This window comes from Tauraco erythrolophus, chromosome 15, assembly GCF_009769465.1.
Source record: "Tauraco erythrolophus isolate bTauEry1 chromosome 15, bTauEry1.pri, whole genome shotgun sequence".
Classification (NCBI taxonomy): Eukaryota; Metazoa; Chordata; class Aves; order Musophagiformes; family Musophagidae; genus Tauraco; species Tauraco erythrolophus.
The window spans coordinates 1,138,241-1,151,885 of record NC_141479.1 but is presented as its reverse complement, the minus strand read 5'-3'; the positions used below and the strand labels follow the sequence as shown (position 1 = coordinate 1,151,885).

Genomic DNA, 13,645 nt, shown 5'->3' with positions numbered 1-13,645 from the left:
GATGCAAACGGGACCGGCGATGCAAATACAGCACCGGCGATGCAAACGGGACCGTCGATGCAAACGGGACCGGTGATGCAAAAGGGACCGGCGATGCAAACGGGACCGGCGATGCAAACGGGACCGGCGATGCAAAAGGGACCGGCGATGCAAACGGGACCGGTGATGCAAAAGGGACCGGCGATGCAAACGGGACCGGCGATGCAAACGGGACCGGCGATGCAAACGGGACCGGCGATGCAAACGGAGCTGCCCGTGCCGCAGCCGGGACTGGGGACACAACCGGGCTTGGTCAACGCCCCGATCCGCTCCGCCCCCCCCCGCCCCGGCACGCAGCCCCGCTCCGCTCCGCTCCGCACCGCGGGCAGGACACGCTCCGCGCGGGGCGGGGCGCGGCGCCGCGCGGCGCCGAGGGGCGGAGCTCTCCCCCTAAATCCTCCGCTCCTATTGGCTGCGGCGCGCCCGGGCGCGGCGCCGATTGGCGGGACGCGGCGCGTGCTCGGGGCGGCGGCGGCGGGGGTCGTGCCGGCGCAGCCCACGTGCCGCCGCCGCGCTGGAGGCCATGGTGCTGGACCCGGGGGCGGCGGCGGCCGGAGGGTTGGGCGCCAGCGCCGCCCCGCGCCTGCCCGACCGCCATGGGCCGCCGCTCTGCTCCTGCCCGTCCCCGCCACCGCGCCCCGCGCCCCGTTGCCCGCGGGGGACCCGGCGCCTGTCGGAAACGGGCGCCGGTGTGCGGCGGAGCGAAGGCGCGGCGGGGCGGGGAGGGATGCGCGCCGCCGCCTCCCTGCCCCACATCGCGCGGGGGCGGGGGGGAGCGGCGGGGGAGGAGGGCGGCGGGCGGCGGAGCAGCCCCTGCCTGCTCGTAGCGCTGCGGCCCCGGAACGTGGAGGCGGAACGGGAGCGGTTCTTCCGCGCCAGCTTCGCCTACGACCCGCAGTTCGAGTACGCCGAGCCGGTGCCCGCCGCCGTGCTGGATAAATACGGAGCCGCCTCCGATCGCTTCGTCGCTCAGGTGAGGCGGGGCCGGCGGGGGGGCGTGAGCATCGCTGCGGGCCGCGGCCGGACCCCCCCGGTGCTGCCGGTGCTGATGGGCTGTTCCCGCGGGTGGGGGGATGAGCATCTCGGCGGTGGCGGGGAGGGGTGCTCGGCCTGGGGGGAGGAGGGAGGAGGAAGAAAAAGAAGAGGAGGATAAGGAGGATCATGGAATGGTTTGGGTTGGAAGGGACCTTCAAGATCATCCAGTTCCAACCCCGCTGCCATGGGCAGGGACACCTTCCACTACACTGGGTAGCCCAAAGCCCCATCCAGCCTGGCCTTGAACACTGCCAGGGATGGGGCAGCCACAGCTTCTCTGGGCAACCTGTGCCAGCGCCTCACCATCCTCAGAGGGAAGAATTTCTTCCTTAGATCCCATTGAAATCTGCTCTCTTTCGGTTTAAAGCCATTGCCCCTTGTCCTGTCACTACACACCCGTGTCCAAAGCCCCTCTCCAGCTTTCCTGTAGCCCCTTTAGGCACTGGAAGGTGCTGGAAGGTCTCCCCGGAGCCTTCTCTTCTCCAGGCTGAACAGCCCCAACTCTCTCAGCCTGTGTCCATAGCAGAGGTGCTCCAGCCCTCGGATCATCTCCGTGGCGTCCTCTGGACTGGCTCCAACAGCTGCATGTCCTTCTGATGTTGAGGACCCCAGAGCTGCATGCAGCACTGCAGGGGGGGGTCTCACATGGATGATGATGATGAGGATGATGGCCCACTCCCCGCCTTCCTCCTGCCCCATGAAGGCAAGTGCGAAGGTGTGGGTGTCCTTGCAGAGGGCAGTGTCACTGCTTTGGTGCCAGCAGGATGTATCCTGGTGGGATCACTCCGTGGTTGGGCCAGCCAGGACAACATGGTCCACATGAAACCTGGTGGCCAACTTTCCATCCCACCTTCCGCTGCCGGGCTGCTGCCCAACCTCGGTCCGCTCTATGTCTTGTGTACCCTGCCCTCGGCACGCTCGGCCTCGTAATTCCTAAACTCTTTTTTCAGTTCCCTGGTCCACCTGCGAGGACAGTCCACGCTCCATGATGGTTGTACCAGTGCTGGGTGACGCTCCGAGCACCAAACCAGCTCTTGCTTCCAGCTGGATGCTGGTGCTCGGGAGCTGATGGTCCATCACGGACACTTTGCTGTTGTTTTTTTGCACTTTTTGCTGTAGAAATAGCAAACAGAAAAGGAGCTGGAGCGCGTGGGCGAGCGGGCCCGTACACTACTGAAATATTCCTGACTCACCCTCCGACGCGGATGATAACGATGGTGTTAAAATAACTTCTTCACCAGTTTATTTATTGGGGTTTTTTTGAACGTTTCCCTCTTCTTGCCTTACTCCCTGGATCTCTGCATGAATTATTATCCAGTCTCTTTCTGCAAACAGCTTCCAAAGCGATTGGGCTTTTCCAGTGCCCGCTGTACCTCCACACCAGGTAAACTGGTACCGGTGACACTGTTGCAGGGGAGATGATCCGACTCCTCCAAAGACCTCACCAGCTTTTCGGAGTTTTCTTCCCAATTTTAAGCGTGTTTCATTCTCCGAGGAACGCGGCAAAACGAGCTGTTTCCCCCCCCCTTGCTTTCTCTTTGGTGCAGATGACTTAGAATACAGGCAAAGGTGAATAATTAAGATAATTTTTTTCCATGTGTTGCTTTTGAATGAATGAAGTGTCCGTGAGGAATGTGAATGGTCTCATCCTGCATCCTAAACTCCTTTGCAATTGTTGAGTGTTTCTACCAATGTTTTTACAAGCTTTCCAGTGCCAGGGCGATGTGATGGTGTTTGTGTCCGCGTCCCTTTGCTCGTGCCCTGCACCAACCTCCTTCCAGTCTCTTTTATTTTGGGAGACTTTCTTCCTTGCCAGCTATTAGCTATAAGCTGCTTTTATTTAAAAAACCTGCATTAATCATGAAACTTAAATAAATGAGACATTTTGCTAAGCCAGCACCCTTAGATGAGAGCATACAAACCAATGCCAGCTGCCTGCTTCCAGCGTGCTCCTCCATAGGGGCCTGGGGGATTGTTTTATTTGGTTTTAAGAGAAAATTTAAATAAATCAGGATTCTTTCAGCCCTGTGGAGGCTCGTCACACCGATCGCATCTCTGGATTGTCGCAGGAATGCCAGCAGCATCCGCATGGAGCTGGGACTTCAGGATGATGATGATGATGATGATTATTATTATTATTATTATCCCTCTGCATATGGTGGGTGCGTGATTTCGGGCTGCCTGGAGATGCTCAGCAGCCTTTCAGAAAACTAAACTCGGTATCTTAGGAATTTTGCTCGCCGGGACGTGCACGGGAGGTTGGCGGGGAGCATGTCCCGTGGTCATCCTGCTCCTGGGCACCAGATGTGCAGAGTTTCCCTTGACTTGGTGCTTTAGGTCCCCTGGGAGGAGAGAGCAAGCAGAAGGAAGACACAGTCTTTTTTTCTGCTGCTGTCAGGAGGAGGTACCGTGCGGTGCTGCGAAAACAGTCCTGAGTGTTCAGCAAGCAAAACAAAACAACCCTAAAAAAGAATCCCAGCAAGAGAAAAAACCTCCCAAAAACCAACACAAAAAAAACCCCAACAAAACAACCCAAGCACGACTTCTCCTGGAAAGAGCAATAAGTGAGTCGAGAATAAAAACCAGCTGTGTGCAGAGAAGACTGTCCAGGGAAGGAAAATCAGGACCTTCTGCTGGGGTAGGGAGGGGCTGCTCACCAGACAGAGCACGAGGTCCCTCTTAGAATCACGGAATGGTTTGGGTTGGAAGGGACCTTCAAGATCATCCAGTTCCAACCCCCCATGCCATGGGCAGGGACACCTTCCACTACACCAGGTTGCTCAAAGCCTCATCCCACCTGGCCTTGAACACTTCCAGGGATGGGGCAGCCACAGCTTCTCTGGGCAACCTGTGCCAGTGCCTCACCACCTTCAGAGGGAAAAATTTCTGCCTTAGATCTCATGGAAGTCTCCCCTCTTTCAGTTTAAAGCCATTGCCCCCTGTCCTGTTACTGCACATGTGTGTCCAAAGCCCCTCTCCAGCTTTCTTGTAGCCCCTTTAGGTACTGGGAGGCTGCTGGAAGGTCTCCCCGGACCCTTCTCTTCTCCAGGCTGAACAGCCCCAACTCTCTCAGCCTGTCTCCATAGCAGAGGTGCTCCAGCCCTCGGATCATCTCCGAGGCCTCCTCTGGACCCGCTCCAGCAGCTCCATGTGCTTCTGCTGTTGGGGACCCCAGAGCTGAACACAGCACTGCAGGGCGGGGTCTCAGGAGAGCAGAGCAGAGGGGCAGAATCCCCTCCCTCGCCCTGCTGCCCACGCTGCTTTGGATGCAGCCCAGGACACGATTGGCTTCCTGGCCGTGAGCACACATTGTGGGGTGTTGGATGGTTTGGGTGCTGGTGCTGGTGGTGACCACCCATCTCCTGATGGGATGAGGGAAGGGATGGGATCTCCTTTGCGGGGCTCCAGCTGCTGTCTGGAGCGCATATGAGATCAATGAGGGGGTTGCTCAGCAGAAGGAGGTAAAACATGCACAATTCAGGAGCAACGCTTGGTCCTGGGCTGGGAAGCTCAGCAGGAGCTGAGATACAATTTACAGATGCAGTAAAACTGCTGGAAAAACTCCCATACTGGTGCAAAATCCTCGTCTGGCTTGGGATATATATTAATAGGCTGGAGAAAGTCCTTGCTTGAAAATGTCAGTGGTGTAAACTGCTAAACCTGGCCCCCTCCGTGCGAGGAGAGGAGAACTGAAAGCAGGAAAGACGAAAACAATCGGGGGCTTTGACTTGCGGAGGCGGCGCGCCGCGACGCTGCCGTTCCGCTTCTGCTTTGCCCGCTTCCTGCGACAGGGATAAAAAGGGGAAAGGATGTATATATATATATATGGGTCGTGGCTGCCTGTCCTGGTGGCCACCTCCACCTGGCTCCATCCCCTCCGTGTTTTAGATACTGCAACGCCCACGTCTGACCGGGTTTTACTGCCCGTGGGGTTTTCGGCCGCGTTGGTAAGCGGGGAGGACGTTGGCGCTGACGTTGCGTCTCTGCCCGCGACAGGCGATCCGCATCATTCGGGCTGTCCTGGAGAAGTACGGCACCTACGAGAGCTTCGAGGTCGCCACGGGCGGGAGGCTGCTCAGCAAGTGCCAGATCTGGTCCGTCATCCGAAAGTACATGCAGAAGGAAGGCTGCGTGGGAGAGGTAATCCGCGGCCCCGCTTTATCGCTGCTGGTTATTTTCTGATAAAAAGGACTCGATTTGACAAATGTTTTGGGTACAAAAAGGCTGGGAAGTACGTGGTTACGATATGATGCCAGCTGCGCGGGATGGAGGGAGGGGGGAAGTGCAGCAGCTCTTAATCCCATTTCTCCGTGTCCCCAGCAGCATCCGGCGTGGGATGTCCCACAGCTTCACTTAAGGGGCTTTTTTTTTTTTGTCTTTTTTTCCTCCTTCTTGCCAGCAAGGCTTGGGCAAAACACTTCCACCACCCTGGCTTCAAGCGGTGAGAAGGTTTTCTGGACCCGGCTTTGCTTTTTTGGCTGGTGGCTGCAGGGCAGGTGGCCACGGGATGCTGGCTGGTGCGGGGTGGGGGGGCTTCCCCACCTCTCCCTCTTGGCTGGACTCTTTCTCCAAGCTCTGATTTGTCACCTCCATCTCCCAACAAGGTTATTCACAAGCATTTCCCCAAAGCATCAACTTGCTCGGTGGTTCCCCGAGGTCCCACCTGGCCAGGGAACATTCCTTCTCCAGCCCCCTTGGTTTTGCTGTGATCCCTCCCGGGCTCGTCCCTGGGATGTGGGTTTGGCATCTCGACCCTCCCAAGCCTTCGCTTAGGTCAGAAATGATCTCTGTGAATCTCTCCCTGTAACTCAGCTGGTTTTTAGGACCCAGAACCAGTCCCGATACCCAGCCCAGCAGCTAAGACCTGCACTTATACTTGCTAGTTGTGACCTACCTCTTGATTTTCTTAATTGATTAAGTTCAGCTATTTGCTCTTCTCCCTTAAGCTAAACCCAAATTGAGCTCTGACTGGGCAGAACTCCACCTTTTTTCTCACATATTGGCGTACGGCGGGCTTTCTTCCAGCCCTGTGGATTCTTCCCTTCGCCTAAGGGAGCGCGGGTCCAGCGATGACGTTTGCACCTCGGCACGCGAGATCCGTGGCCCTTTGAGCCGAAACTTTGGCTAAGTCCTTTTAAAAACCTTAAAGCATCGGTTTGGTCATTCCCACCCGTTAGGGATTTTGCTGAATTTCCCTGGGGCGGGGAAGAGGGAAAGGTTTCACATCCACTCTTGATACAGCGACGCCGGCAAACTCGGCTCCCCGCATGGAACAAAACACTTGGATCACCGATAAAATAACACCCTGTCGGGGAACGGGGCGGTTTCAGGCGTGTTTCTCCCTCCCAGCACCTGTATCTCTAATTCCTGATTTTTCACGTACTGTGTCCCGTCTGCTCTGCCGCGTGCCGTTTACTTCCCGCTGGTGTATTAATCATGATGGCTTTTTTCTAAAAAAAAAAAAAAAAAAAAAGAAGAAGCTCTAGCACAGGGGGTTGAGTTGGCCGAGAGACCGGCCCGCTGAGGTCGCGGCAGTGGCTGCAGGCAGCTGCCCTTTGCCCCTGGCACCGATGGGCGAAGGCAGGATCCCGCATTCCGGCGCTGCCGCCGGCGCGCTCGGGGGTGAGTATTTGCTCCGTAATGAACTTTGTGTCTTCAAAAGCTCCTTTGTGGCAGCCGAGCTGCACGTCCTGAAGCTCTTCTGCTTTTCTTCTGGCTCAGGACCGAGGTGACGCTGCCGGAGTTTGGAGGTCTCTGGATGGGTTCCGGCCAGCTCCCGGCTCGCAGCAAAGAAACTCCGCGTTGGTAAGTGCTGCGCGGCAATCCCTGGGGTTGTGAAATGTCAGTAGCCTAAATAATCCCTCCTGGGATCCCATCAGTGGTGCTTCTCCACCCTGGAGCTGCTTAGTGCCGGCGGGCAGGCTGGTGGCATGGCCGGGGAGCTGGGCAGAGGCAGGAGCCCATGCCCCGATGCTGCGGGAGCCGTCAACCGTCTTCCCTCGGTTCCTGGGGATGAGCCAAGTTCTTTCTCCATCATTACGTCCACAAAAGCTGAGCAGAAGCTTTGTGGACCACGAGGATGCTCTGGGGATCCTGCTCGGGTCCACAAAAGCTGAGCAGAAGCTTTGTGGACCACGAGGATGCTCTGGGGATCCTGCTCGGGTCCACAAAAGCTGAGCAGAAGCTTTGTGGACCACGAGGATGCTCTGGGGATCCTGCTCGGAATGAGACGGGTCAGAAACATGGGGAGCCAGCGGTGCTGCTCCAGAACGGGGCTTCGGCCGAAGGCGCAGCCCCTGTCGGAACGGCATCTGCAAAGCAGGGGGATCCCGAAAAAAGGCGCGTGGTGCTGCTGGGCGGGCGGGTGGGCTGCTGTGGGCAGAGAAGGGCTGCGGGCAGTGGAACAGGAGTGTGCAGAGCCGCGGTGTGCGGCGGTGCTGAGGGTCCCTTCCCATCGCTCCCGGCCGGTTTGGGCTTCTCAGCACCTCTGTTTGGCACGGCCAAACAACGCTGTATCTGCACCTTATCAAATAAGGGGTGAAAATAACCCAATATTGCCCCTAAAAAGTCATCAGACTGACCTCTGAAGAGTGACATCGTGGGGTTTCGCCCGTCACCTCACCGCGATGGCCCCTGGGCGCATCCGTATCGTCGACTCTTGCGAGGGGACCGCGACCTGCAGGAGCTCTCAGCCTCTCCGAGGTGCCTCATCCCGTTTCCCAGCCCCTGGATCAGTCCATTCCCGTCCCTCATTCCCCTGCCCAGCTCTGTCCCGGGGTCTCTCCATCTCTCCACGGGCAATTTCTCTCCGGGCCGCGGCAGCCCTGTGTCTTCCCACGTCGGGGGGTGTTTCTGCCTGCAAATACCCTGCCTGTTAATGTGCCTGCCTGGTCGTGAACCTCCAAACCTTGGTTCCACCGTTTGCTGACACCGCTTCGTTCTCAATCTGCTTCCCAGTCGCTTTGCTCGGTGCCGTCGAGCTCTTGCACAGGATAAAATACTTTCTGCTCCGTGTAACTGAGTTGGGTGTCGCTGGTTCCGTGTCGTCTTTACCGTAAGAGAAGGGAAAAGATGAAAAGTTCTCCCTCTGAGTTGAATTCTTCTCCTAAAGGCTCCGGGTTCTTTTTGCTTGGAGTTTTCCTTTATCCCTGAAAACACAGACCGGCTGCTTCACCCTCCCCTCTGCACTCAGCCTCCAGCAGCGTCCCAGCTCATCACAACCAAACTTTTCTGTGCCCTCGGGGCCTTCTCCAAACGCTAGATCCCAGGGAACACTCCAGTTTCAGCTCTGGCTCCCTTGCCCTCCTGCAAGAGCCGGTTTCGGTGCTGAGCGTCGCATCCTCAGCATCCTTTTTATGTTTCCAGCTGTTTGCTGCCGTTCTCCTTGCTCGCCCTGCGCATGGTGGATAGGAAAAGAATAAGGAAAAAAATGGGGATATGGGTTGTTCAGCCTGCCTGGATGGTGGTGGAGACGGAGCCATCTCAGGATGGGAACGCTGAGTCTGGCGACCACGGACTTGTCCCGTAGCGCAAAGTACACCCAAACTAACATAAAAATTGGCTCTTTAAAGCCAGAGAACTCTTGCAAGTGTCACTGAATGCTTATTGAAGTGGGGCGTGTCTGCGCTTTAGGGAAGCTCAGCCTCGGTAGGATGCTCGGGTGCAAACCTGGGAAGATGCAGTTTAGGATGCGGGACACGGCGTTCCTGGTATGGCAGAGGAAAAAACCCGCAGAGAGGTGATGGATGAATATTTGGGTTGTAATAAAAGAGTTTTCTTCAGGGGTGGGAATAAAGGTGCCAGTGCAGGTGGGAAGGGAGAGCCAGAGGTCACCAGAACAGCGGAGATGAGCCACGTGGAACATTTCTCCATATAACCCTCCGTATAGTTAAATTCCTGGTTTTATGCAATATTTCGCTTGCACGGGTGCTCTGAGTGTTGTTTTCAGAGATGGCATGGGGGGAACTGTTGCAGGATGCTGAGCAGGCATCCCACCGGCCAGGCTGGCCCTGCTGCAGCGGGTCCCGCTGGCACGGGGGGGACCTGGAGCTGCTCCGTCCCTCACTTGGGGATGGTGCCTGGAGGAATCCAGCGTCACACGGCCAAGGATGAGCAACTGGAAAATGGAGAAAAGCAGAGAGGAGGAGCTGGAGGGGTGTGTATTTTTTTAACAGGCTGGGAGAAAGCAGGTATAAGAAAGAGAACATTTATCCTAGGGAAGAAGTTGGTTTTTCTGCATCTAGTTTCCTAATTCCAACCTCTTTGGGGTTTATTTTTTCCATATAGGGGCAACGAGGCATGACAAGACAGCAAGACGCAGACCTGGCTTTGTGGAGCACTCCCAGCTGAGCATCCTGGATCCTGGTAGCGGAGCTCCGGGTGACACAGTGTGTGTCCAGTGCTCCCTGTAAAAGCAGCAAAGTCCTGGGGACCAGGGGCTGCTGGTTAAAATCCTACCAAAAACCCTGGCTCGTTTGTGCCTCTTTATTTCTGCGTGCGATGAAGCCGTCACCTCCCTGCCTGTCCGAGCTCCGGACGGGGGCCATTAACTGAAGCTGGTGCTGCCAAAAGTCTTCTCCCCACCAAGAGCTCACGTGATTGGGGATGATGATCTTCCTGGAAACTAACCTAGAGCGTAAACCCAGTTTTAATCCAGACCAGTTCCACCTCCGTTTGTCCCCGGTCCCCAAGGTCCATGGGTGGACGTGGCAGAGGGCGGCGAAACTGCAACCCCTGTTTAGTTTTGACTTGCTTACTGGAGACGTGCACGGTGGAGAAGCGAACGGGCAAGTCTTTTCTTGGAGTCAGAGGGATGCTCCTTCACGCCGGCGTGTTTTAATCCAGGGAAGTAATTGCACTCTGCAGTATTTTTGTGCTGTTTGTTTGCCCAGCGGTAAACTCCGCTCTGTTACGTCGCGCTTACGGCTTTAATTAACGGCTTTGGGCAGTAATAAATCAGGGTCAAGGCAAACCCTCTCGGTCTCCTCTTTTTTTTTTTTTTTTTAAATAAGAGAAGAATTGTCACGGAGTAACGCGTGTGCGTGTTTTCATCCTGAAAAGTGGCAGCCAGGAAATAAGGGATGGGGTTTAGAGCTGGTGCGTGCGTGGGGAAAGGGGTTTGAGGTGCGATCGGTACGTGCCTGAGGGTCCCGAGCGTTGCCACGGCCGAACCTCGGATGCCAGAGCCCCCGGGGATGCGGCACAGCCACGGGTCTCCGACGGCGACGCTGCGGCTTCGAGTCGCTGCGGGTCTGAAGTCGGATGTCGGAAAATACCTCTTGGCCGACACGTTAATTCCTGTTAACGTGGAGCAGCTGTCCTGGCTCCAGCACTTGCAATAGCCACGTTTCCCAAAATAGATGTTTTTTGGGGGATAAAGATGTTCTCCTGTCCTGTGTCGCCCTGTCCCCTGCGTGAATCATGGCTGGCAAGCGAGGGTGGGCCGGTGTGGATCCGTCCTTGCTGCTCTGGGTCTTGGAGCCTCCAAAGGGCGAATTCCGCAGGAGTCGGTGAAAACGGAGCAGGAGCCTTGGCTCCCTCCTGGGATGCTTACTGGGGGGTTCTAGAGGTTGGACCCATAATGGTAATGGTTAGAGCGGGGTTGGTTCGGTGACTGAATTTCCCTGACTGCTGCAGGAGCGGGACCAGACCAGTCCCTGGAGGACACAGGTTGCCCGTGGGCACTAAATTGTGCCCATGGGAAGGAGCTGGGCAAGGGTGGGTGGTGCTGGAGGTGCCCGTTCCTGCTGCCTGTGGTCTCTCTGGGTGTTCTGGTGGCTATGCTGCCCGTGCTGTCGGTGGGCCTCTTCTGGCCGTCCAGCACCATCTCAGCCTCTGCTTTAGAGCCAAGACCCCGCCTGAGCATCTGCCCCCGCAGCGACACTGACACCGGTTGCCTCCTTCTTCGGCAGGTGGTGGTGCAGCTGACCGACGACCTCCTGTCGCAGGCGGTGATGATGGTGGAGGACAGCCGGCCGACGCTGGCCATCAAACCTGGCCGGAGCCCGGCAGCACTGGCTGGAGGGGATGCTGCGCCACGAGATAGGTCAGCGGGGCAGAGCGAGGGGATGGCATAGGCGGGGGGACCCTGTGAGCACCCTCTGGTTGTCCCCTGGGGTGACGGCTTGGGGGGCTGCGGGGGACCACAGGGCAAGGTGGTACCCCCGGTATCCTGGAGGTGGGCTCCTGGGTGGGTTTTGGAAGGGGCTGAGGGTCCCTCTCTGCATGTGGGGTGGGGCAGGGTGTCGGGCACCCACCCGTGTGCCTGTACGTGCCCCCCGCACCGCACACTGGTGCAAGCAGATGGCCCACGGCAGCATCTCCAGCCAAGCCTGGAGCTGGCACCCATGGGTGCTAGCTCTCAGCCTCAGCCCCATCAACTCGAGGTGGGATGAGGCGGTGGGGGGGGTCAAGCTTTTTTGGAGGCTGTGGCCAACGGCGCTCGCTCCCATCGCCCCCTCCCCAGGCACCCACTATATCCGGGGGGGTGAACAACACCCGCCAGCCCTGGCACAGCTCCGAGGGCCCGCAAGCAGTACAGCCTGAAGCCCGCCAACCCCACGGAGGAAGGCTTGGCCAGCCTGCACAGCGTCCTCTTTCCGCAAGCAGCCCTTCCTTTGGCGGGCAGCCCTGCTCTACTACACCATCGAGCGCGCCAGCCGCCTCTCCTTCTCCGCCCTCTTCCAGGACCTGGAGCAGTACGTCCAGGACGCCGGCGTGCGGTGGGAGTACTGCGTGCTGGGCGAAGCGGGGCAGACCGACACCTCGCAGCCAGGTACCACTCAGGGAGGGGGAAAAAAAAGCCGTTGGGTTTTGAAAGGGATTTGATTTTGGTTTTAAAAAGCAAAAGCTAGAGTCGGGGATTGGTTTTGCTGCGGGTGGGTTGAGCCTCGCTGACCCCCCTTGTCCCAGGCAGCCGTGGTGATGGGGCCTCTGCCCCGCAATGGGACCTCCCTCCCATCCCCGCATGCAGCGCTCTCCGATGGGTTTTTTACGCTTTGTGGCGTGATCTTTCACGTGCAGACTGGCACGTCAGCTTTCTCGGCTGCTCAGGGGGGAGGGGGGAGGGGGACAGGGCACCCCGGGGAGCCCCGTAAGGTGGTTGTGGGCTGGCAAGGGTGACACGCACAAGCTGGCGGGGAGGCAGCAGCCAAAGGAGAGGGGGGGAAAAAAATGAGCATTTCTGGGAACGCATTTAGATTCGCGCGGTGGTTTAACATTAAATCCAGTGGAGGATGGAATTGAAAGCATCCCAGGGAGAGGGTTTGGGATACTGCAACACGGCTGTCTCGCCGTCCCCGGCGCCGCTCATCCTTTGTGGTTGCAGCGGTCCTGGCCGTGCCGCCGGTGCCGCCTGAGCACCTGCGCACTCGTGTCACCCCAGTCCAGTGCTGTCCCTCCAGTTATTGCATCGGCAGCCACTGGGGCAAGCACGGGGCGGTGAGGAGCCAGGCTCCCGCTCCCCGGCCTCTCCCGCTTTTCCAGGCTGTTTCAGTAAGGACCAGGTCTACCTGGATGGGATCCTCCGCATCCTGCGCCATCGGCAGACCATCGACTTCCCGCTGCTGGCTGCGCTCGGAAAGGTAACGGCCAGGGAGGGCGGGGGTGGAGGAGGCTGAGCCCAGATCCTCGTTGCATCCCAAAGCTCACATGGGCTCCCACGGACCCACGTTTTCCTGAAAACAAGTGCTTGGCTGGCAGCAATTCCGTCAGCGCAGGGAAACGCAAAGAGCTGGGCTCGGTGGAACCAGGAAGGCCGTGCTGGGTGGAATGTAAGGAGGATGGGACAAGCTGCTCCTCCTCCATGGGAGACCTTCAGGGAGAGGCTTAACCCATCGGGTTAAGTTTTGCCAGCCCCTCTGCCTTGGCCACGTGCTGGCCCCACCACGCCCGTCCCCACAGTGACAAAAAAATAACCAAAACGCACAAATCCTTCCAAATCCCCCTCCCGTGGGCTTTGCTGCTGCCTCCCCGCAGGCGGGAGAAGGATTTTGGGCAGCGGAGGGGTGACTTAGGGGGGGGGTCAGACCTCCTCCTGGCTATCTCCCTACTTCCCATCAGGTTTCCTATGAAGATGTGAATCGCTGAAGAAATTCGGGGTGCTGGAGAAGGTCCGCATCCCCCATTTCATGCAGGACCTGGAGCGGGTACATGAAGCAGCTGACCACATCGTCACCACCAACGGCCTGGACGAGGAGGAGCTGGAGCAGCTGCTGCCTGACTGAGGGACATCCCCGCCCACCCCAAAACCAGCGCCCCCAGGCCCTAACTGGAGGTCATTTATTGGGAGTTTCTTGGGGCTGGAGGCTGAGGAGAGGGCAGCGCCTGGGCGGGCCGCTGGGCATGTACAGCTGTGTAGGGTAGCGCGGCCGAGATGGCCGCTGTGGTAGTGTTGATGTGTCCCCCGCCACCGCACCGGTCCCCCGCTGCGTTTTTTGGGGACAGCTGCGTGGCTCCATGCGGCTCCAGGGAAGCCGGAGAAGAGGGTTGAGAGGGAGCGAGGGGAAGATTGTCTGGTCCTGCAGAGGTGCAAGAGGCTGGGGCTGGGGTAGTGGCGATGAGGGGATGCCCT

The 13,645-nt window shown here is 58.1% G+C and overlaps 1 protein-coding gene across 1 annotated transcript; it reads left to right on the top strand.

Annotated features, from left to right (window-relative positions):
• The first annotated feature begins 562 nt into the window (after positions 1-562).
• Positions 563-13,298, top strand: MATCAP1 (microtubule associated tyrosine carboxypeptidase 1). Its single transcript, XM_086621235.1, is given in 11 exon segments — positions 563-1,012; positions 5,071-5,214; positions 10,986-11,063; positions 11,065-11,119; positions 11,540-11,556; positions 11,558-11,599; positions 11,601-11,669; positions 11,671-11,848; positions 12,559-12,656; positions 13,135-13,156; positions 13,159-13,298. Coding segments are annotated over 11 exon segments (1,293 nt in total).
• The last annotated feature ends 347 nt before the right edge of the window (positions 13,299-13,645 follow it).